A 24,486-nucleotide genomic window follows, 5' to 3' on the forward strand; every position below is an offset into this window, starting at 1 on the left:
CGAGTTGCCGGGGCTCCATGTGGCGTTCAACATTCCTAACCTAGGTGCTTTCTTTGCAATGTCTGCTTCTGAGTTGTCCGAGTTCTGCAGGTTGCAACATGACGTAGCTCAAGAGGCGGTCATTTGCTAATGGAAGAGAGTAGCATCTTGATGGGTCCTCAAGCACTGACGTTCAGAGGACGGAAAGGCCACCAGCCCCACGTTTAGTCGAGCTGCCCTCACCCCCATGAGCCTTTCACACTTCTAGTCCCAAGGCTTCCCCTGAAGGGGCCACATTTCAGTGAAGATTCAAACAAGAGCAAATTCTACTCATGATCCTTAGTAAGGCATAACAGGCTACTTTCAGCTACAGTCCCCAAGAGAGAATAAGCAATACAACTCTTGTATTAGGCAATGCGGCTCCTCCCATTCCAAAATGGAGCACCAGCTGTTTGCATCAACAGTATGGATTAACAGGAGACCAATACAAAACATGGAGGCTTTACTGGGCATGCAGGCCAATAAACCACTCATTGGGGAAGCAGGGATATGTGATCAGTATTTCCTGCTCCGGAGTATATTTCTTGTGATATCTCTCCAAAAGTTTTCCCGTAGTGAAGCCAAAGCGCCACTAGGTCATAATGAAGAAAGGGGAAAGACGAAAATAAAGGGATATAGTTTACATCAGAAGCCAGTATAGAAAAGGTGGTGATAGAAGAGAGACTGCTCTATGAAGAGAAGGAGGTGTTAGCACAAAGGCATGTTTAATACTTAAATCTGCTGAACCTGCTGCAAGAGCTAAAAGAAAAGTCTCTGTGCTGGCCTCCTATACAACGAGACTCTTACAAGTATGGACAGGAGAACAGGGTAGTGAGTAATGCACATTACAGTATAGTCCTATCAAGGTTTCAGAAGGCCGAGGCGTGTGAACTAATTACCATATTTGATGACATCACAGGAAGTGATGTCAAACAAACTTTAACATCAGTGGTACCACAGGAAGGAATATCAATAAAATGACAAACATGGAAGCAACTCTTTACTGAAGTAGGCACAAAAGACTTATAAAAGTAGTGGCACAGCATTTGCGATGTGTCCAAAATTACTTCCCACATTAATTGAAGCAGTTTTGAGAGGGCTTCTATTGGGGTGGAATTGCTCCCTAAAGTAATTAAAGCTCTCAGGATCTGCTCTTCACACCGCAGAGCTTCAAAAAGACTTCATTTAGAGTTCGAGTTCTAGCCCTTCTTACCATGTTCGGCTTTTAGCATGGTGAGAGTGAGAGCTCAACCCGACCGTCACATGTGAGTCTTACTCACTATGAGTGAGACATGAGATCTCTGAATCCACTTGGAGTCAGGAGATCACATGCTTCTGGGAAGCCATTCTAAATTGCACAATTTATAAATAAGGATGGGCGAGTTACAGAAAGTATGAGCCAATGGAATTATGCGGCAGGGTTGTTTACATAATGCAGCAAGAAAATGCAATTTATGCGGCACATTTTGTCCTTGCATCACTTCATTATTTTGACATATTTACAAATGTTAACACTGTTTGGCCACATCATTAGTATCAGCTTAACAACCACATACAGCACAAGTCAACTAAAAGGTAACCAGTCAATCTTTGTGACTGGCCTTCCACAGCACAGCAACACGTCGCTCCAATTTTAGTAACCTTAGATCCAGTTCAGCTAGAAACAATCTTTTGTTAAAATCTACAAATTATTCCCCAGATGATAGGTTATGTGGCAATATGCAAAATTAAGCGGAAATTGCCAAAGCATTGCATATTTCGAGTGGCCGTGCACATAGGGTACAGATGACAACTGACCTGCCTCATTAGTAAATACACTAATGGCATTGTTATCAGGGCAGGGAGGAGGTCAGGAATGTTTCTTTGGGTTCATGTTTAAAAACTATTTGTTTCAATAATTACCTCTCAATGCATTGGCATAATCAAATAAACTAGTAGGGTGAACGTTTCCACACGTTGAAGAAGAAAATGAGTTACTTACCTGTAACTACGGTTCTCCAGTATTGGTATCTTTCATAGATTCAGATGCTTGAATCATCCCAGTCGTCGTAGTGGGGGTCCCACAGTATATATATAAAAACAGTAGATAAAATTACCATAGGCTACCATGCAATGAAAAGTCAGTGCCATAGCCTATCCACCTTCTTTTGTTAAAAAGAACCAAATCCAACCAACAGCCAACGGCACCCTCTAAAACAATCCCAAGAGAGGCTAGGTTACTCAGATTTTCCAACAAAAGTGTGCAAGTATAAACCTTAGAGAATAAAGTAAACCTCTCCGGGGAGGAGGGTGAGTCGCATGTGAATCTATGAAATATACCAATACTGGAGAACCGTAGATACAGGTAAGTAACTAATTTTCTTCTCCAGTATTGGATCTTTCATAGATTCACATGCTTGAATCAGAGTAGCTAGCTGTTTCCTAAACATGCATGTTTAATAATATTGTATATCACCTTCATACCATAGAGGATGGTGGGCTTTAATATACATGCTAGAATAGGAACATTCATAATGAGAGAACATTAAACAACATATCAATTGACAAGTATATAAAAGCTGTACAAAATGATATTCATATAATAGATAACAAAGAATACCTCTATACACAGAGGCCTACCTTATTGAAATAGATGGTGCAAGACTGCCTGTCCCATTGCTTTTTCGCTGTAAGATGCCATGTCCAGGCAATAGTGCTGCGTGAAGGTATGAACATTCTTCCAGGTAGCGGCACGGCAAATCTTGTCCAGAGGGACGCCAGCAAAGAGCAGCAGAAGAAGATACTGCTCTTGTGGAATGCGCCTTGGTTTTGGTGGTAAGCGGTTTACCCACTTTCACATGACAGTTGAATAGTAGAAGCAATCCAACGTGGGACAGTTCTTTTCGTAACAGCAGATCCTAGCTTAACAGGTCCATAGGATACTAGGAGTTGATCTGTTCTGCGCAGGTGCTTTGTTCTTTGCAAATAGAATTTAAGGCATCTTTTTACATCTAAGGAGTGAAGAGAATTCTCCGCTGGAGATGAAGGATGCGGGAAAAAAGTGCACAGAATTACTGGTTCATTAAGGTGAAACTGGGATGGCACCTTTGGAATAAATTTAGGATTCGTTCGTAACATCACATAATCCTCTGTGAAAAGTAAGAAAGGCTCTTTGATGGTGACGGCTTGGATTTCACTTACTCTTCTAGCTGATGTAAGCGCGAGAAGCAAAGCTACTTTCCATGAGAGAAATTTGAGCTCTATCTTGTGGATCAGCTCAAAAAGTGGCTTCATTATTTGTGACAAGACTATATTCAGATGCCATTCAGGAGGAGGAGGCCTGATAGGAGGAAAAGTTCTGAAAATTACTTTCATAAACTGTTTGATGATGCAAGCTGAGCAAAGAGAAGAAGTGTCCAATGTCCGTCTATATTGAGAGATGGCTGCAAGATGGACTCTTATTGAAGCATAAGCCAGACCTGATCTTGCCAGGGATAACAGGTAAGGCAGGATCTTTTCTGGGGTAGAGTCAAAAGGATGAATACCATTACGATGGCACCAAGAACAGAAACGTTTCCATTTCAGTCTATATATTTTTGACGTAGATTCAGCTCTTGAACTGGACAAAATAAATTTACAATCCTGATGGATGACTAAATCCTTGTACTCATTGTGCTCGGGTTCCAGGCATGCAATTGCAGAGTAGCTGGATGAGGATGCAGGATCTGTTCCTTGTTCATCGTCAGCAGTGTGGTTGGCGGAGGAAGGCGATAAGGACTGGACTGCGACAGCAGGAGAAGCTCTGTGAACCAGTGTTGACGAGGCCAACGTGGAGCAATGAGGATGAGCTGACACGGTTCCCTCTTCATTTTCATCAATACTCTGGAGATTAGAGATTATGGGGGGAAAGCGTATGAAAAGATTCCTGACCATCTGATCGAAAACGCATTCCCCCATAACCCTGGCTGAGGTTCCCTGCTGGCATAGAACCGGCATTTCTGGTTCTCCTGAGACGCAAGTTAGATGTTCCCCATTTTTTAAATATGCGGTTGAGAATCGTTTGGTTCAGTTCCCACTCGTGATTTGATTGAGTTAACCTGCTCAACGTGTCTGCTAGGTTGTTTTTTACTCCTGGGAGATGCTCCACTTTGATGGTTATCTGATGTTGTAACGCCCATTCCCATATCTTCTGAGCTTCCCAAGATAGAATCGGGGATCTCATCCATCCCTGCTTGTTCAGATAATGCATGCAGGTAGTGTTCTCCATGCGTATGAGGACTGAGGATGCTTTTATCCTTGGGAGGAAGTATTGAAGGGCTAGAGAAATCGCCTGCAGTTCCAGAAAATTGATATGCATTTTGGAGAGAGAGAGAATCCATTTGCCGCTTACTTGTAAGTCTTGCAGATGTGCTCCCCAGCCTTCCAAAGATGCATCTGTAGTTCACTTGGGAAAGTGAATTTGCTCTGCAAATTGATGAATGGATTAAAGATCTAGTGAACTGTCGTGAATAATTGGAACTGTAGCTGAGGAACTACCTGTAACATCCTGACCTAAAGAAATTTGGGCACCGCTAAGAGAATATTTACTACTCTTTACTCCTAATGAAACTGTGTGACCTGATTGGCTATCTGTAATATTGTATTATCAGATCACTCGGAATGCATGTAATGCTTCGGCAAGGTGGGACAATTATCTCACTTGTATTGTAACATCTGATCACAAAATGTACCTTTAATGCTTTTGATACTATTGTTTTAGTTCACACTGCTTGATATGGCAGTACGTTTGTATGGTACTGAGAAACTTCAATAAACAGAATTTATTAAAAAAAAAAAAGATGCATCCGTTGTCAGATCAAACTCTGGAAGAGGAGAAAGGAATGACAGTCCCAGAGAGAGATTGTGAGGAGATTGCCACCAACGAAGTGCCTCTTTCATGATCGGAGTTATGCGAACTATGTCGTCGAATGATCCTGATATTTGAAGCCATTGGGCGTCTAACTGCTCTTGAAGTGGTCTCATTCTCAGCCGAGCATGAAGAACCATGAGAATGGCGGAAGACAATATCCCGAGAAAGGATTTGAAGAGACATACAGAAGCGCACTTTCTTCTGTGAAGGTCGTGAGCCAGAGACAAGATGGCGTTCATTCTTTCCGTTGATAAGTATACCTTGTTTTGCAGAGTGTCTATCAGTGCTCCTAGAAACGTTGACCTCTGAGAAGGAGCCAAAATGGATTTTCGAAGATTGACTGCTAGACCCTGAGATTGGAACAGTTGTAGGCAGAAAGATGTTTTCTGAAGCCTGACGAAGAGAAGAAGCTTTTACCAGCCAATTGTCGCGGTATGGGAAGACTTGCAAGACTTTCAGCCGTAGGAATGCTGCCACGGGGGCAAGGCACTTGGTAACAACCAGTGGAGCTGAGCGAAGGCCAAATGGAAGGACCATGAACTGATAATGCGCGCCTGCCACCGTGAACTGTAGAAATTTGCGATGCTTGGGGTGAATTGGGATATGGAAGTAAGCATCTTCCAGATCCAGGCTTGTTAAAAAATCCGAATGCTTCAGAAGATGTAAAATCTCTTGAAGAGTGACCATGCGAAAGGATTTCTTCAACAGGTATTTGTTGAGTTTTCTGAGGTCTAAAATGGGACGCCAATCCCCCAGCCTCTTCTTTTTTATGAGGAAAAAGCGAGTAAAAACCCTTCCCTTTCTGAAAACGTGGAACAAGCTCTATTGCTCCTTTTTGCATCATTATTAAAGCCTCCTTCTTTAATAACTGAAGATAATGAGTTGTTGATCTTTGGGGTGGGTGATGAGGTGGCATTGTGGTAAATTCTAGGGTATGGCCATACCTTATTATATCTAGAACCCATTTGTCTGATGTTATATTTCTCCATTGATCAAAGAAATGAGAGAGGGGGATTTTTCTTTCTGGAATTCAGAGGAGCGGAAGGCGGCGAAGCATCGTCACTGCTTACGGCCCGTATCTCTGAGCTGAATCTGCTGTTTTCTTCTAGGCTGTCTAGAGTAGGCGGCCTGTGGAGTTGCGCGATATTGTTGATACTGCTGGTAGGACGGCCTGTAGGAGGTGTATGATTGGGGTTGGTACCTTTGATAACCTCCTCGAAAGGAATAATTTCCTCTGCCCCGCGCTCCACAAAAGGGTTTTTTCCTGAATTGTAGCGCTCCTAGGGCCTTAGCCATGTCGGTATCTGTTTTGATGGCTTGTAACGCATCATCAACATGCTGGCCGAAGAGTGACTCACCATCAAAAGGCATATCCAAAATTTTTCATTGTACCTCAGGGCGGAACATGGTTACTTTCAGTCAACCCTGGCGTCTCAAAACAGCGGCTCCAGCAAGCTGGCGGAAACCCAAAGACACAATATTCATGGATGCATCTATAATTTCAGAAGCTGACCTCTTTCCTTCAAGCAGGATTTTCTTCGCTTCCATCTTTTTCTCTTCCGAAAGTAGATCTAAAAATTGGACAATATCCGACCACATCTGTCGATCGTACCTGGCTAGAATCGCAATAGCGTTGGCAGCTCGAACAGTTGCCCCTGATGTGGTCGTAAATCTCTTTCCAATATTATCTAAACGCCTCCCTTCCTTGTCAGGTGGAGCAGTGACGGGATTAGAGGATTCCTCGATCTCCGTTGTGCAGCCAGTGAGATGACAGAATCAGGCTTAGGATGACTTATAAGGCACGCTGGATCATCGTCCGGAGCCTTGTATTTTTTGTCAATTCTAGGCAAAACCGGAATAACAGTGGCTGGTGTTCTCATCACTTTCAATCCTTCCTCCCATATGTGGTCAACAATAAGGATAGACCTAACCGATTTCCTAGATGTGTCTTTAAAATCATAAAGAAAGCAGTCTGATTGCTTTACTGTAAGAGATAGTTGGAAGCGTGCTGCTGCTCTCTCAATTAAAGCATGAAAGCCGCCGATGTCCTCTGGTGGAGATTCTATCATTTGAGGAGATGGAAAGGGTGGTGAAGATATGACATTGTCATCCAACTCATCCCCTGTTTGAGCCTCCTTCTGAGGAGGAGTATCCTCAATCTCTCCCTCATCAGAGGTATCTGGATGCAGTTGCAGCCCACTAGTATCTACCATCGGAGATGGTGCGGATACAGGCACAGAAGTATGAGGTGGTGTAGTGACTGGCGGTGGAGGTTCAGGAGGTGGAGGAGCAGGTGCTGAAGGAAAATGTGAACAATAGTCTCGTAACAAATCTTGAAGATCTTGAATCATTGCAACAGGCATGTGAACCATAGGTTTGGAAACTGGCTCCATATATTGCATTTTTGCATGAGGAGGGGGATATTCCTGTTGATAGTATCCACCATAGTTCTTGTCATCATCTTCCTGATGTATATATTTTTTTTAAACTTTATTTTTCATTTTACAATAATAAAAACAAATTGACAGTGATACAGCATATAGAAACATACCGTTGATGTGATTGGTAATACAGGGTACAGGTGGTAGCATCAGAGGTAAAAAGGCACAATGGGGGTACATATTTATTCGTAAGTATAATACAGTGATGTAGAAGCATGGTACACACCAATGGCCCACAGGCTGCATATTACTGGGACCGATCCTCTCGCCCCTCATCACGATTAGGGCAGTCGTCCACATCCAATCCACTTTCAAGCATATCCTGAGTGGAGGGCTCTCCCTCCGTCAACCCAGAGGTGCACATTTCACGCCAGACCATCAGGTCCGCTTGTAGCTTCTCGTCCCTACAGGTAAGTTTCATATGTGCTTCTTCGGCTAGAGACCACTCTCGTACATCCTTGAGCCAGGTCGGCACTCCCGGGCCTCTCTGCCCCATCCAAGTTATGGCCACCCTACGTCTAGCTAGCACTAGCATTAATTGTAGCAGTTTATATGGGGGTTTCCTTTTCTTGGGCTTCTGAACAGATGCAAGTAGGCAACTCAAGGGTTCCGGTTTCACCTGAAGGCCCGTGGCCGCAGCAATCCTGCCCACCACCTCCGCCCAAAACTGACTGACCGCTGAACACACACAGGCCAAGTGCAGAAAGCCCGCTTTCTCTATGCCACATCTCGGGCATATATTCCTCCGTCACATGAAATGCGTTTTAAGGATACCGGGGTTAGGTAGGTGCAATGCAAGAAGTTAAAGTACGTTAGTTTAAATCTGGCATTGCAGGAGACAGTGCGCGTGAGGGAGCCTATGTATGCCCACTGTTTCTCATCCAGCTGAACGGCTTGTTCCCTCTCACAGGCAGCCCTGAACGGCGGCACTGGAGGCAAGGAATTCTGTTTCATAGCTTTATAGAGAAGAGAGATTAGTTTGCGACCGCTTCCTGATACTTTACATGTAATTGGGAAGGACTATCTGCAGGTCCAAACATCCCTTCATCATCAGATTCCTCCAAGAATGTTGAAGGAGGTAAAGGAGAAATTATCGCAGGATTCTGCAAAAATTGTCTCGTCGACGGTGTCGTGGACGAGAAAGTCGTCGGTGGATACATTGGTGTAAGCTGTAGGGAAGATGGACGCTTACGGCCAGGCATGGAGTAGAACAACTTCGTCTACGGTAATGGTGTCTGCATCGTTGACGAGGACATGATAGTACCAGATACAGCTGTCGTCGGTATCGTCGACGAGATTGTCGTCGTCGCGGTTGTAGACGTAGCTGTCGACGGAGCCACCGTCGTCGACTGGACCACCGTTGAAAAAGTTGCAGTCGTCGATGTTGTCGTCGACGATGAGATCGTCGGCGGTACAGCACTCGTCAGCACCTGAAGCATCGACGGGACCGTCATCGAATCCGTCATCAGCGATGGAGATTTCTGCGACGACGATGAAGGAGAAACTTGTTTTGGGGATGGTTTTCTCGACGACAAAAAGTTTGAAATTAACGCCGTTGGCGGTAAAATCTTCTTAAAGACAGATACCTTCATGGAATGAAAAGAAGAAAATTTGTCTTTGGTTTTTTTTTTCTTAAAGCTTTTTCCCTCAGTAGGAAATGGAAGCTTTCCTTTTTGTGAGGTACTTTCTTCCTCATAACGAGATTTCTTTGATGTCTTCTTTTTTTGAAACCTCAGGAGAATAAAGAGATCTTTCTCTCCTTTTAGGTGTTTCTTTAGACATCAGTGAGGTAGAGCTCTCCTCATCCTCAGAGAGAACATCGCCTTAATTTTCTGAAGCCAAATCAGTAGTCTACCCTCCCTGTCTTTTAGGGTCTTAGTAGAAAAGGTTCTGCATATCTTGCAATCTTTTACCTTGTGTTCAGGGTAAAGGCAGTAGATGCAGTTCTTATATGGGTCTTCAGAATGCATCCTCTTTTTTCCACACGATCCACACAACCTGAAGAGACCTTTATTAGAAGATTCAGACACGTTTGAAGAAATACTGGCAAGAAACTTGAAGAAACAGAGAAAAACTGAGCAGAGCTCAGGGAGACTCCCTTTCACACGACGTGCGGTAGAAAATCTGAGGAACCTAGCCTCTCTTGAGATTGTTCTAGAGGGTGCTGTTGCCTGATTGGCTGTTGATTGGATTTGGTTCTTTTTTACAAAAGAAGGTGGATAGGCTATGGCACTGACTTTTCATTGCATGATAGCCTATGGTAATTTTATCTACTGCTTTTATATTTATACCATGGGACTCCCACTACGACGACAGGATGATTCAAGCATGTGAATCTATGAAAGATCCAATACTGGAGAAATACACTTTTTTGAATTTTGAAGCAACATCGATGTTTGTTACATGATTTACAAGTCAACTATTTTCACGGCTCGACTCGTGCAGAAGCTCTTCGAGCCAAGTCAGACCCATGGCTCACATCTCACTGTTACTTTGTTGCCTCGACTGCCTCTAATTACTAATCCTTAGCAATGGCGGACTCGGCTACTGCCCGTACAGAGATGAGCAGGGCATTCTGGGTAACTGCACCCTCTAGTGACCGAAATGGCAACTATGTCCGTCTCCAAATACATATTTAGGTCAAGTCTGGGCAGCGCATGACCTGCTGCGAGGCAAGCAGTTGTGGAGTATGGCTTTGAAGCCCCGCCCACTCTCCGTCTATATTTTGTATTGGCTTTTGCCATTGTCCTTCGTAAACGCTGGCTTCTGAGTCGTTATTAGGCTTGTTAGTCCCTCCTTGGTACCGCCTTGTCTGCATTTGTTACCTCCCATAACGACTGGACCTTTTACTGGTGTTGTTACATGGTCTGCTTTATAAGCCGGTGAGAACTATTTTATTTAATGCTCTTCCCCTATTCCACCCACTACCTCGCCGCCTGCTTTTATTTAAATTTTAACTAATGGCGTTCCGTTTTAACTACAGCGGGCGCGTATTTTTATTAATTTATTTTAGCAGCGCGGTCCGCATGTAGCGGCTGCACTTTCTAATTTATTCCCAATGTATCCCCCTGTTCGGCCTCCTTCTCCTCCTTGGAAGTTGAATCTGGTCCTCTCTAAATTGATGGGTCCTCCTTTTGAGCCCATTCATAAAGACACACTGCAGCATTTGACATGGAAGACCGCTTTCTTAGTCGCGATTACCTCAGTGCGAAGAGTAAGCGAAATCCAAGCGCTTTCTTCCAAAGAGCCATATACTATCTTTCACCACAACAGAGTAGTATTAAGGACTCACCCTGCTTTTCTGCCGAAAGTTGTATCTGATTTTCATATTAATCAGGCAATTTCTTTGCCGTCCTTTTTTCCCAATCCCGCAACTCCTACGGAGAGGTCACTCCATTCCTTAGACCTTAAGAGAGTGCTTAAATTCTACCTAGAGGGAACTAGGTCATAAGAAAATCAGACCAATTGTTTTTAAATTATGGTTCCGTGAGGACAGGTTTTCCAGCTACCAAGAGATCCATTTCCAGATGGATAGTGTCCTGTATAAAATTGGCCTACCAGCTGGCAAATAAGCCCCTATTGTTATCACCTAAAGCACACTCCACTAGGGAAAAAAGCAGGTACAGTAGCTTTCTTGCATGATGTTCCGATGGCAGAAATTTGCAAGGCAGCAACCTGGAGATCTGTGCATACGTTCACAAGGCATTATTGTCTTGAATCCGACTCCAGGGCGGATACTCAAGTAGGCCAGGCCTCCTTGAGGAAGCTGTTCAGATAACAGAAGTGTCTGAATTATCAAGTTTAGTTGTCTGAGCTTGATTGTTAATTATTATCTTTCCTTTGCCCGCAGTGGATGAGGTGAGGCTCGCTATTCTATTCTAGTGCTTATGACTATTGATGAGGATCCCCTGGAAGAGAAGGATTAGTTACTTACCTGTAATCCTAGTTCTCTTCCAGGGGTATCCTCATCAAAGTCATGAGCAACCCTCCCGCCTCCCTGGGCAAAGGATCCTTATTTTTAAAGGAATTGTCAACTCTTTGTGTTATGGCTTTGTGTCACCGCAAAGAACAACTGACCTAACTGTCACCCCTGAGGCATGATGGGAAGCTAGGGGTCATGGCTGCCTTAAGGGCACGGTGCCAGTTTTTCTATGTTGCTAAGAGTTAGCTTTCTAGCCTTTCTAGGCTGTGGTTTTCTGCAGTGCAGCATGTGAGCCGACAATGCTTTCAGACCTATCTGAGGTGTTTGTGCTGATGCAAAGCATTAAAACAGTGTTCAAACATGATTTGCTTTTGTTTCTTCCCTGTTTTTTATGATATATTTTTTATATTGGTTATATTATTGGTTATATACAGGGGAGTCCTTACAGCATTATTCAGCTCTACTTATGAAGGGCTGTATCTGCTTTTTTATTATATATATATATATATATATATTATATATATATATATATATATATATATATATGCTACCATTCCTTCAACTGCTTACGAAGTAAGTGCATGAGCCTGATTCAAGTGCAAAATTCATTTATTTGCCCAGAGCGACGGCCATAACGTTTCGGCTCCTCAGAGCCTTGCTCACATGACAGCGTTTTACTCCTGATGCCACAAATTTAAAGTGCTAGTGCTGATTACATTCAACGTCACATGGGGGAGTCACATGGTGGGATCTTCATAGACATAGAAAAAATTATAGAACAGGACTAACAGAAGAATCATAATACTATACAGTGTAGCTACATGTTGCATAACATACTCTGAAAAAACATGTAATTTAAGACATACTTCGTAATAACGGCATAAATGCCTGTACGCCCTCTAAATGATGTATTATTATTATGCCAACTCTTGAAAAATACATAAAATTAGACAGCCTGTTACTCATAATCTACATTGTGATTGATATCAAGGTCAATAAATATAGCCTGATCCAAATGTCTGAAAAAAGTATAGTGAATCGATCTCCACTTGGACCAATGTAACAGATAAAGTGTATAGTGCAATTAATAAAGTGAATAAGTGCCTGTGCTACATAAATACTAAAAAAATGTATATATCATGAAAGTTCAAATTCAGAAATGGTCATAACCAAAAGCGAATCTCAGAAAGTCGGATAGTGACATAAAGGACACCTTATTCCTATCACATTAACGAATATGTGAAAGATTCAAGAGTTTGAGTTGGGTGGAACATGCCTATATATCCGAAATAGAATTAAGAGATAAAAGTATAGAAGGTTCATCAACTAAAAAGATTAGAATATTGACTCTTAAGGATTTGTTCACAGGGATGGAAGATGAATACAGATGTGCAAAAAGGCAAAATTCACATATAAAAAGTACAATATGTCAAAAATAAATATAAATATATTTTTTATATTGGTTATATTATTGGTTATATACAGGGGAGTCCTTACAGCATTATTCAGCTCTACTTATGAAAGGCTGTATCTGCTTTTTTATTATGTACATATACATTATATACATATACATATACATATATATATATATATATATATATATATATATATAGAGAGAGAGAGAGAGAGATGCATATATGTTTATCACATATATCATTGTGTTTCCGGGGTCCCGCGCAAAGGCGGGAATATTCTAGTGCTTATGACTTTGATGAGGATCCCCTGGAAGAGAAACACACACCAATAACCTGCAGTAGAGAGACTGTGACCAAGGGATAAGAAACAAACACCTACAACCTGCAGTATAGAGATCGCGACCAAGGGACAGTAAACAAACACCTATAACTTGCAGCAGAGAGACCGCGACTAAGGGACAACAAAAAAACACCTATAACCTGCAGTAGAGAGGCTGTGACCAAGGGACAGGAAACAAACACCTAAAACTTGCAGCAGTGACACTGCAACTAGGGGATGGAAAACAAGGACCTATAACCTGCAGTATAGAGATCGCGACCAAGGGACAAGAAAAAAACACGTATAACCTGCAGTAGAGAGGCTGTGACCAAGGGACAAGAAAAAAACACCAATAACCTGCAGTAGTGAGACTGTAACCAAGGGACGGGAAACAAACACCAATAGCCTGCAGTAGAGAGGCTGTGACCAAGGGACTGGAAACAAACACCTATAACCTGCAATAGAGAGATCGTGACCAAGGGACTGGAAACAAACACCCATAACCTGCAGCAGTGAGACTGCAACCAGGGGATGGGAAATGAGCACCTATAACCTGCAGTGGAGAGACTGCTTCCTGTCCCTTGGTCACAGTTGCTCCAGTGCAGGTTATAGGTGCTTGTTTCCTTTCCCTTGGTCGCAAACACCTAGAACCTGCAGTGGAGCGACTGTGACCAAGTGTAGGAGAGTGGCATCGACTGCATAGTTGCCCCCAACATTTTGCTGATGTTTTGACTGTTTTATGACACAAGCCAGGCTGTGGCCCTGCTATCCAGGACCCCAGCCTATCTGCTTCTTCTCTAAACTGATGTGAGTACCCTAGGTACCTTCCAATTGGATACTGAGGACACCCTGTCAGCCCCATGTAGATGGTACCTTAGGTACCCAGGGCATGGGTCCCTCAGAGGCCTACCAGGAGCTGCAGCACTTATTGTGCCACCCCTGGGACAGCCATACAAAATGACACCACCAGACCACTACTGTAGTCTGGGTAAGGTGGTGCTTGCACCCCTTACAGGGATATAGGTATCCTGTATCCCACTTAATACAACACATATATCCTCATAGGTCACCCCTAAGGCAGGCCTTGCTAATCCTACAAGGCAGGGTGCTGAGATATGTGTGAGGGGGAACCCCTACCTGAGTAGGGCACCTCTGCAACCTTCGTAAAACTATTGCTGGGTTGTTTGTAGTGTAGCCATACCATATACTCTTAACCGCATTATAAGTAATCGCGATAGCTTGATAACATGAGAGTGGCTACACAGAACCATATTGTGTTTGGTGTCAAACATGTAGGAATCATACCCCCAATCCAGCCATGGGAGTGAGGGCATGATTCTCCCCTGCTAAAGGGGCGATATGGGAAAAGGAGCAGAATTTAGACACCAATTTAAAAGTGCACACGTAGTACAAAATGGATGCTACCCGCCACCCACACGACTCTGGCTGTCTGCTGCTGGGCAGAACTCCAGCCACTGCGGCTGGACAATAGGGATCTTGTTGCAGGGAGGTGCTCCCACCTCCCCAGACAGACTATGTGGATTGGAACTGGGTGGGTGCATCCTAGGATGTCTTTCAGACTTGCACGTAGGCTTCTCCAGTGCCTACTTCGGCATACACCGCCTCAAACCGGTTCAGGGGCATCCTGTCCCCTGCCCAGGTGGGAAACCACACAAAGGGGAGAGGGTGTAGCCACCCTTTCCCGCCTGAACTCTCATTGGTGGGCTCTGATCTGGACACTCCCCTAATCTTTGGATAAAGGTGAATACAGGGTCCCCAGAGCCTCAGATTATTCATGAACTTCACAGACTTGAACTTCGACTTGCTGCCGCACAGCTAAAGGAAGAGATCTCCCTTGGGGTAAAGGAGTTACCCCTTTGCTTGGCAGGCACCTGAAACACTGCAAGTGACCCGGTTGGAACCTCGCTGCTCCTACGGACATCGACGACTCTTTCCTACCTTGAGGTGGGTTTCCAAGCATCCCAGAGGCCAGTGAGTGTGCACAGCAAAGCTCAGCACCGTGGACCCTGTGGGTGCCGAGATCCCCAATACCCCAGGACACCGGCCACCTCTTGCACAGCACCCGACCCCGACGAGTGGGGAAGTTGTGATTTGGCCCATTATTGAGCCAAACTCTCAGCATCATCTGTGCCAAAGATTGACGCCCTAGCCTACTCCGGGGACCCGTGGGCGCATCTTTACGCACGCCAAATTGCTGCCTCCCGCGGTCCCTTGTCTCTCGACTGGTGGGCCCTAGCGAAGGTCAATCTTCACTTCCAAGAGTTCCCCTGGTTGCTCCAGGCCTGCTCTTCAGTCTCCTCGCAGGAGACCTCGCTCAGACCTTGTGGGTTTGCACCAGTAGCAGTTTTGTGTTTCTTGCGTGGGTTGCGGTTGCCAAGGCTTAGTGGATCCAATCCGGACACTAACACCGCAGCGACCCTCATACTTCGTGGGACAGTCGCCCTCCAGAAGCTGGCCTTCCTTGACGCCTCCTGGACCCTGTGACTGATGATCCAAACTACACCTCTTCCACCTGGAAGCACCCGACATTGAAGGGCTCCTTCTCCTGAGCCCCCTGGTCACTGTGCCGTGAGCCAGACTCTGTCCCCTCTGCTTTCAGGTCCTTCTTTTCAAGATCTACATTTTCAATCTTCACGACATCGACGACGCTTCTTGCTAGCAGCAGTTCTTCAAGTTTTGCCATTGAAAATCAGCCCGCGACCCGACATCGAAAACGACCTATGCACCCGGCTTCCCTGGGGCAGGTAACAGTGGTACCTCGGTACTCTCGTGGGTGTGGGCCCTTCAAAAGCTTAACTCTAAAGTATTGAACTTGAATTCTTGCTAGAAGTGTTTTTAATCTTGTAAAATTCAACCGCGACATTCTCCATAGGCTTTAATAGAGATCTCGACAGTAGCTTTAGCCACTGCCCGCGTCTCCCGTGGGTCCCCTTCCTCACTACCTTGGGTGGTTTCACAAGGGGCCAGCGACCCTAAATGCCCTAAGCATTGTCTGTAGAATTGTCGTGGTTCTTATACCACTTTTTTGATATATGGTTTGGTCCCCCCCTGGGGCCCTATGATTCCAGTGCTATTTATTGTAACTATCAATGCTTGTTTGAATTGTATCTTTACCTCCAGCCTCATAAAGAGACTAGAGGGATTCTTCTTAGAATAAATACATATATTTTATATATATACCTGTGTGGACTACTCTTTCATTTGGTTATTCAAGAGGTTATCTATAGTAAAACAATAAGCTTAACACTCCTTCACGACTTAGCCTGAAGGCTGCTCTCCACAGCTACCACTAGGATAGCTTTCTTTAAAGGTTGTCTTTAACCTATCACCATAAGAGTCGAATTGGACTGGTGCAAGGTGTCCCCTATAACTAGTGGACAGCATATGCCAGGCCAACTTCTCACACCAAGGGACAGGAAAACACCAATAACCTGCAGTAGAGAGACTGCGACCAAGGAACAAGAAACAAACACCAGTAACCTGCTGTCCTGAGACTGTGACCAAGAGACAAGAAACAAACACCTAATACCGCAGCAGAGAGACCGCGACCAGTGGACAGGAAACAAACACCTATACCTGCAGAAGATAGATCGTGACCAAGGGACAGGAAACAAACACCTATAACCTGCAGTAGAGAGACTGTGACCATGGGACAAGAAACAAACAACCAATAACCTGCAGTAGTGAGACAGTAACCAAGGGACAGGAAACAAACACCTATAACCCGCAGGAGAGAGACCGCGACCAAGGGACAGGAAACAAACACCTATAACCTGCTGTAGTGAGACTGCGACCAAGGGACAAGAAAGAAACAAGCAATAACCTGCACTAGTGAGACTGTAAGCAAGGGACAAGAAACAAACACCAATAACCTGCAGTAGTGAGACTGTAACCAAGGGACAAGAAACAAACACCTATTACTAGCAGTAGAGAGACTTTTGGCAAGGGACAGGAAACAAACACATATAACCTGCAGCAGTGAAAGTGCGACCAAGGAACAAGAAACAAATTCCTATAACCTGCTATAGTGAGACTGTGACCAAGGGACAAGAAACAAATTCCTATAACCTGCTATAGTGAGACTGTGACCAAGGGACAAGAAACAAACACCTATAACCTGCAGTAGAGAGACCGTGATCAAGGGACAAGAAACAAACATCAATAACCTGCAGTAGTGAGACTGTAACCAAGGGACAAGAAACAAACACCAATAGCCTGCAGTAGTCAGACTCCGACCAAGGGACAAGAAACAAACACCGATAACCTGCAGCAGAGAGACCACGACCAAGGGACAATAAACAAACACCTATAACCTGCAGCAGAGAGACCGCGACCAAGGGACATGAAATAAACACCTATAATCTGCAGCAGAGAGACCGCGACCAAGGGACAGGAAACAAACACCCATAACCTGCAGTGGAGAGACAGCGACAAAGGGACAGGAAACAAACACCTTTAACCTGCTGTAGTGAGACTGCGACCAAGGGACAAGAAATAAACACCTATAACCTGCAGTTGTGAGACTGCGACCAAGGGACAAGAAACAAACACCTATAACCTGCAGTAGAGAGACTGTAACCAAGGGACAAGAAACAAACAACAATAGCCTGCAATAGAGAGACTTTGAGCAAGGGACAAGAAACTGTGGCCAAGGGATCATAGAGTAACATCAAGACTCTGGGGGTACGAGGCACACAGCAAGGGACAATATAATGAGACCAAGAGATAAGATACTGAAACCAAGAGGAAAACAATTGGCAGAGGAAAGATGTGAGAAACAAACTGGGACTGCATTTTAGATAAACCCCCTCTATGCTCAACTGAGCACAGGAAACAGCCTGACAACACTGCTGAGAGCAGCAGCTGTGCCACACACCACAGTCAGCACAAGGGGGCCTGTGTCTCCCATACAATGCACACAAGAGGGCATAGCATCCCAAGGGACCGTCCTAAAGAAATATAGAAACATGATAAAGGTGACTTATGGTTCTTCCCACAGGGGCCTGGGGAAATAAGAGGACACCTAAGGCATGGGGACAAAGACAACACCACAGATCAAGAGTAAAACTCCAAGGAAAAAGAGACTGACACAAAGGCTCATGAGATTGACACCAAGGAAAAAGAGATTGACACCAAGGAAAAAAAAACTGACAACAAGGAAAAAGAGACTGACACCAAGGGACAAGAGCCTTACGCCAAGGGACCAAGGGGCAAGAGCCTGACACCAAGGGGCAAGAGACTGATAATTAGGAAAGAGAGACTGACACTAAGGAACAAGAGACCGACACCAAGGAAAAAGAGACCGACACCAAGGAAAAAGAGACCGACACCAAGGGTTATGAGACTGAAACCAAGGGTCATGAGACTGACACCAAGGAAAAAGAGACTGACACCAAGGAAAAAGAGACTGACACCAAGGGACAAGAGAGCGATACCAAGGAAGAAGAGAGGGATACCAAGGAAAAAGAGACTTACGCCAAGGAAAAAGAGACTGACACCAAGGAAAAAGAGACTGACACCTAGGAAAAAGAGACTGACACCTAGGAAAAAGAGACTGACACCAAGGAAAAAGAGACTGACACCAAGGGACAAGAGAGGGATACCAAGGAAAAATAGAGGGACACCAAGGAAAAGAGACTGACACCAAGTAAAAAGAGACTGACACCAAGGAAAAAGAGACTGACAACAAGGAAAAAGAGACTGACACCTAGGAAAAAGAGACTGACACCTAGGAAAAAGAGACCGACACCAAGGAAAAAGAGACCGACACCTAGGAAAGAGAGACTGACAACAAGGGGCATGAGATTGACAGCAAGGAAAAAGAGACTGACACCAAGGAAAAAGAGACTGACACCAAGGCCAGGGACAAAAGACTGACACAAACAGAGGACAATAAGTCAGCACTGGGGACTTGGGGACACTAAGACCCACAGTATTACCGTCATGAAGAGGCTAAAAGCAGGTCATGAAAGAGATGTTTCAGAGGAAGACGCAAATACATAGACATCAGATAGCCACAAAGTGCATATCAGAGACCCTCTAGTATGAAAATACTTTCTTAAACAGAACCCGCTCAATTCAGAGCCATATTCAACGTTGGCATCGAACGGCAGGGTATTGTGAGCAGCCAAAGACTGTGTCGCAACCTTTAATATTACAACATTAGTAAGACCCTTACCAAAGCAGATACCACGGTGAGGGATGTAGGTTTTACACGCTGTAGCAATGGCAGGCTCCCCAGCAATAACAGCCTTGATGATCAGATCTTCAACGAGAGCCATCAGACCTGCAAGAGAGAGAGAGAGTGTCAGGAGGACATTCATCAGCATGCGAGGACAAGTGTGGCTGGAGTGCTTCCTGTGCAAGTGACGGTGCATGTGCACGGCGGTGGATCTATGACAACGTGCTTGAGTGTGCATCAGTGGATCCATGAGGGTATACATGAGGGCGTTAGAGAATTTATACCAGTGTGCGTGCATCAACGGCTCTAGGACAGTGCGCCTGAGTGCGTGTCAGTGGAGCTATAGCAATGTACATGACAGCGTTTCCGTGGATCTAAGACAGTGTGTGTGAGTGCTTAGAAGATGTCTATGACAATGTGCATGAGTCAGTAGATTTATGGCAGTGTGCATGGAGCGCATGTCAGAGGATCTATGCAAATGTGCATGAGCGTCAGTGGATCTATGGCAATGTGCATGGAGCGCATGTCAGTGGATCTAGGGCAATGTGCATGGAGCGCATGTCAGTGGATCTAGGGCAATGGGCATGGAGCGCATGTCAGTGGATATATGGCAAAGTGCATGGAGCGCATGTCAGTGAACCTATGGCAACGTGCACAACCTCGCCCAATATCATTAAGCCGGCCACCGTACATTACTCCTGAGCACATGACAGTGGATCTAAGGGAATGTACATAGAGCGCTTGTCAGTGGATCTTCGGCAATGTGCGCATCAGTGGATCTAAGGCAGTGTGGTATGAACGTGTCGGCCCATCTGACAAGGTGCATGGGTGTGTATCAGTGGATCCATGAGAGTGTACATGAGGGCATCAGTTGATTTATAACTGTGTGTGTGCATCAACAAATCTAGGACAGTGCGCCTGAGTACGTGTCAGTGGATCTATGGCAATGTACATGAGAGGGTTTCCGTGGATCTAAGATAGTGTCAATGAGTGGTTAGATGATGCCTATGACAGTGTGCATGACCACGTGTCAGTAGATTCATGGCAGTGTTCAAGAGCGCATGTCAGTGAATCTATGACAGTGTGCATGAGGTGCATCTCAGTGGATCTATAGCAATGTGCATGGAGTGCATGACAGTGGATCTATGGCAACGTGCATGGAGCACATGTCAGTGGACCTATGGCAATGTGCATGAAGCACATGCCAGTGGATCTATGGCAATGTGCATGGAGAGCATGTCCGTGGACCTTTGGCACTATGAATTAGCAGGTCAGTGGATCTATGGCAGTGTGCATGAATGCAACACTATGACAACGTGCATGACTGTATCAGTGGATCCTTGAGGGCGTCAGTGGATTTAAACACTGTGTGTGCATTAACGGATCTAGGACAGTGTGCATGGAGCTATGGCAATGTGCATGAGATTGTCAGTAGATCTATGACAGTGTGCATAGAGCGAGTGTCATTGGATCTATGACAGTAAGCATGGAGCGAGTGTCATTGGATCTATGACAGTGTGCATGGGGCGCATGTCAGCAAATTTATGTCAGTGTACACAAGCGTGTCAATGGATCAATGGCAATGTGCATGGAGTGCATGGCCGTGGATATATGGCAATGTGCATGAGCGTCAGTGGATCTATGGCAGTGTGCATGGAGAGCATGTCAGTGGATCTATGGCAGTGTGTGCATGAGCGCATCAGTGGACTATGACAGTGTGCATGAGTGTGTCGGAAGATCCATAACAACGTGCATAAGTGTGTAACAGTGGATCCATGAGATTGTACATGAGGGCGTCAGTGGATTTATAACAGTGTGTGCATCAACGGATCTAGGACAGTGCACATGGAGCTATGGTAATGTACACAAGAGCATTTCCGTGGATCTAAGACAGTGTGTATGAGTGCTTAGAAGATGTCTATGACAGTGTGCATGAGCACGTCAGTGGATCGATAGCAGTGTGCAGGAACACATGTCAGTGGATCTATGGCAACGTGCATTGAGCGCATGTCAGTGGATGTATGGCAATGTGCATGAGCGTGTCAGTGGATCTGAGCAATGTGCATTAGCGTGTCAGTGGATCTATGGCAGTGTGCAACAGCGCATTTTAGCGAATCTATAGAAGTGTGCATGGAGCGCCCGTCAGTGGATCTATGGAAACATGCATGGAGCGCATGTCAGTGGATCTATGACAGTGTGCATGGAGAGCATGTCAGTGGATCTATGGGAGTGTGCATGGAGCACATGTCAGTGGATCTATGACTGTGATTGGATCACATGACAGTAGATCTATGGCAATGTGCATAAGCGTGTCAGTGGATCTATGACAGTGTGAATGGAGTGCATGTCAGTGGATCTATGGGAGTGTGCGTGGAGCGCATGTCAGTGGATCTATGACAGTGTGATTGGATCACATGACAGTGGATCTATGGCAATGTGCATGAGCGTGTCAGTGGATCTATGACAGTGTGAATGGAGAGCATGACAGTGGATCTATGGCAATGTGCATGAGCGTGTCTGTGGGTCCATGACTGTGCATGAGTGCATGCCAGTTGATCTAAGACAGTGTGCTCAAGAGCATTTCCGTGGATCTATGACAGTGTGCAAAAGTGCATCAGTGGATCTATGGCAACAAGCATGTCAGTGGATCTATGGCAGTGTGCAAGAGCATGTCAGTGGATCCATGACTGTACATGAGTGCATGCCAGTTGATCTAAGACAGTGTGCTCAAGCGGGTCAGTGGATCTATGACAGTGTGCATTGAGTGCATCACGGTGAATCTATGGCAATATGAATCAGCATGTCGGTGGATCTAGGGCAGTGTGCACAAGCGTGTCAGTGGCTCTATGACGGTGTGCATGAGCAGGTCAGTGGATGTATGACAGAGTGAGTGCATGTCGGTGAATCTAGGACAGTCTGCTCAAGCGTGTCAGTTGATCTATGACAGTGCGTATGCCTGACCGCATCGGTGGACATACAACAGTGTGCTTCTGTGTGCCAGTGGAGCTGGTCTCTGACAGTGTACATGAGTGTGTGTCAGTGGATCTATGGCAGTGTGCATGTGGTGTGCCCGTGGATCTTTGAGTGTGTATAAGTGCATGACATTGGATCTATGGCAGTGTGTGTTCTTGAGTACATCAGTGTATCTATGACAGTGTGCACGAGCAGGTCAGTGGATGTATGACCGTGTGAATTAATGCATGGTAGTGGATCTAGGACAGTGTAAACAAGTGGGCTCAGGTGATTTAGAACAGTGTGCATGAGAGCATGTCAGAAGATTAATGGTAGGGTGAATGCGCGTGTCAGTGGATCCATGACAATGTGTCTGCATGACTATGTATCAGCACATCTATGACAGTATGCATGATAGTGCCAGTGGATCTATGACGGGATGTGAGTGAGTGGATCCAGGACAGAGTGCATGAGTGTGTGCTAGTGCTGCTGATCTACGACAGCGTGCATGAGTGCTCATTTGTGGATCTATGGCAGCGTGCACGAGCGCATGCTAGTGGATCTATGACTGTGCATGAGCAAAGTCGGTGGATCAACTGCTGGGTGCATGAGCAAGCGTCGGTGGATCTGTGACAGTGCAGGAGCACATCTGTGAATCTATGACAGAGTGTTCATGAGTGAATGAGCTTGTGTCAGTGTTTGCTTAGCTAGGTCTTCATCTGTCAGTTCTGCGCGTGTCGCAGGGGTTTCTACTTCTTCAATGAAGGCGAACACAGTATTAACATACGAGGTGGCTATTCGAGATAGTGAGGCAAATCATGTCATAGGACTAATGGTACGGCAGCGCCCCCTACTGTACATACATAGCAAAGCAATGGAACTTCCCCCTCACACAGTATTGCAACAGGAGTAGGAGGATAGGCACTTCTTACTATGATGTCTAGTTTACAGAAGGGAGCGACTACAGATTTCTTCTGACAGCAAAAGGAAAAAAAAGCATTGGACCATATTCCAAAAGGCATTTACGGCCGAAAATACCGCATTTACTCCTAGTCAGGAATTCCATAAAAGGACTCCTGGTAGATGTAATAGATTTAGTACTGCAGATTTCTCTGCGACGAGTGCTGAGAATGAAATATGTGGTAGTAAATCCCAAGCAAGGGGAGCGAAGTGGGCAACAGAAGGCGAAATTTGCCTTGCAAGTTTGTGAGCGACCCCGGAAATGGTCGAAAGGTCATTCACATCAGCCAAGGGCAAGAGTAACTCGCTTCTAGGATGGGCAGTGGAACGGTTCACTCCCATATTTGGCTGGGATGTAAGGGAAGGCCTTCTCTATAAGGAAGAATGTTTTTGTCATGGAGAAAAAAACAGAAGAAGAAAATGAATTTGCACAGCGGGTGCCATTTCTTCTGTGCGGAAATGTAGGCTGTGTAGATTTCCGAAGAGGGTGAATGGGAGCCCGCAACATGAGGTTCCCGGCATTAAGCTTGGTAAACTGCTCCTGGGACAGCTTTCCAAGGCAACTTCTGAGAATCCTTATGAATGTAAACAAATGTAAAGCGTAAATGCAGATGTAAGACTCTGCACCCATACTTTCTGTTTGAAATCATATGTCTGTCTAGTTGAGGCTTTCTTACATCAGGAATAATCTCAAAGAAAGTCACCTGAAAGTTCAGAGGCCTCAATACAAGACTTTTAGGAACTAGAACCAGAGGTTGACAGTGCGTTTCAGCATGGAGGAGGTGTCTGAAACAGACTCAGGAGGCCATGGCAAACTGGAAACTGCATGGCCTGACCCAGAGCCAATAGCTGAAGCTCTGCGAGTTCAGCCTGTCCGGTGAAAAGCTGGGCAGCCATCATCGCTGGGGCCACGCCTTCTTTGATTGTGACCATTCAGAACCTCCCTGCTTGCTAATCTTGAAGCCTGCTGGTCTCTCATCATGCAACACTAGAAGACTGGACACGTGTTTTCCGCGTGCATGGAGCTTGCGCTCTCAGGGAACCCTTGGAGCTTGAAAATCTCCAGTACTCGCCATCTGAACTCCCTTTACTGTCATTCTGTAGGAGCTTCCAACCCCCTTGTATATGTTATGTGGAGAGGTCAGTATGGTCCTAAAAGCGACTCTTCTAAACGGCTTCTCTTCCTTGCACTGAAGCCAGTATGGCACAATTGAAACGTATATGGCGAAAATGGTAAAAGAAAGATTGTAAATTGTAGGAAGACATGAGCTGTAAAATCTCGTGAACACAGGATGCTGGTGGAAAAGTCTCCAAAGAGGACTCAATCGCCCTAACCGGAGAGTGATAAAAATGCACACACCTACGGGAT

The 24,486-nt window shown here is 45.2% G+C and overlaps 1 protein-coding gene across 8 annotated transcripts in view; it reads right to left on the minus strand.

Moving 5' to 3' along the window:
• Nucleotides 1-24,486, minus strand: part of TTLL5 (tubulin tyrosine ligase like 5) — a 1,306,640-nt gene that overhangs the window by 993,924 nt on the left and 288,230 nt on the right. For all 8 annotated transcript variants that reach the window (XM_085626706.1, XM_085626705.1, XM_085626700.1 and 5 more), the window contains one exon: nucleotides 19,203-19,310. In XM_085626706.1, coding sequence (XP_085482832.1) covers nucleotides 19,203-19,310 — 108 coding nt within the window. The remainder of the gene's footprint in view (nucleotides 1-19,202; nucleotides 19,311-24,486) is intronic.

This window comes from Triturus cristatus, chromosome 9, assembly GCF_964204655.1.
Source record: "Triturus cristatus chromosome 9, aTriCri1.1, whole genome shotgun sequence".
Lineage (NCBI taxonomy): Eukaryota > Metazoa > Chordata > Amphibia > Caudata > Salamandridae > Triturus > Triturus cristatus.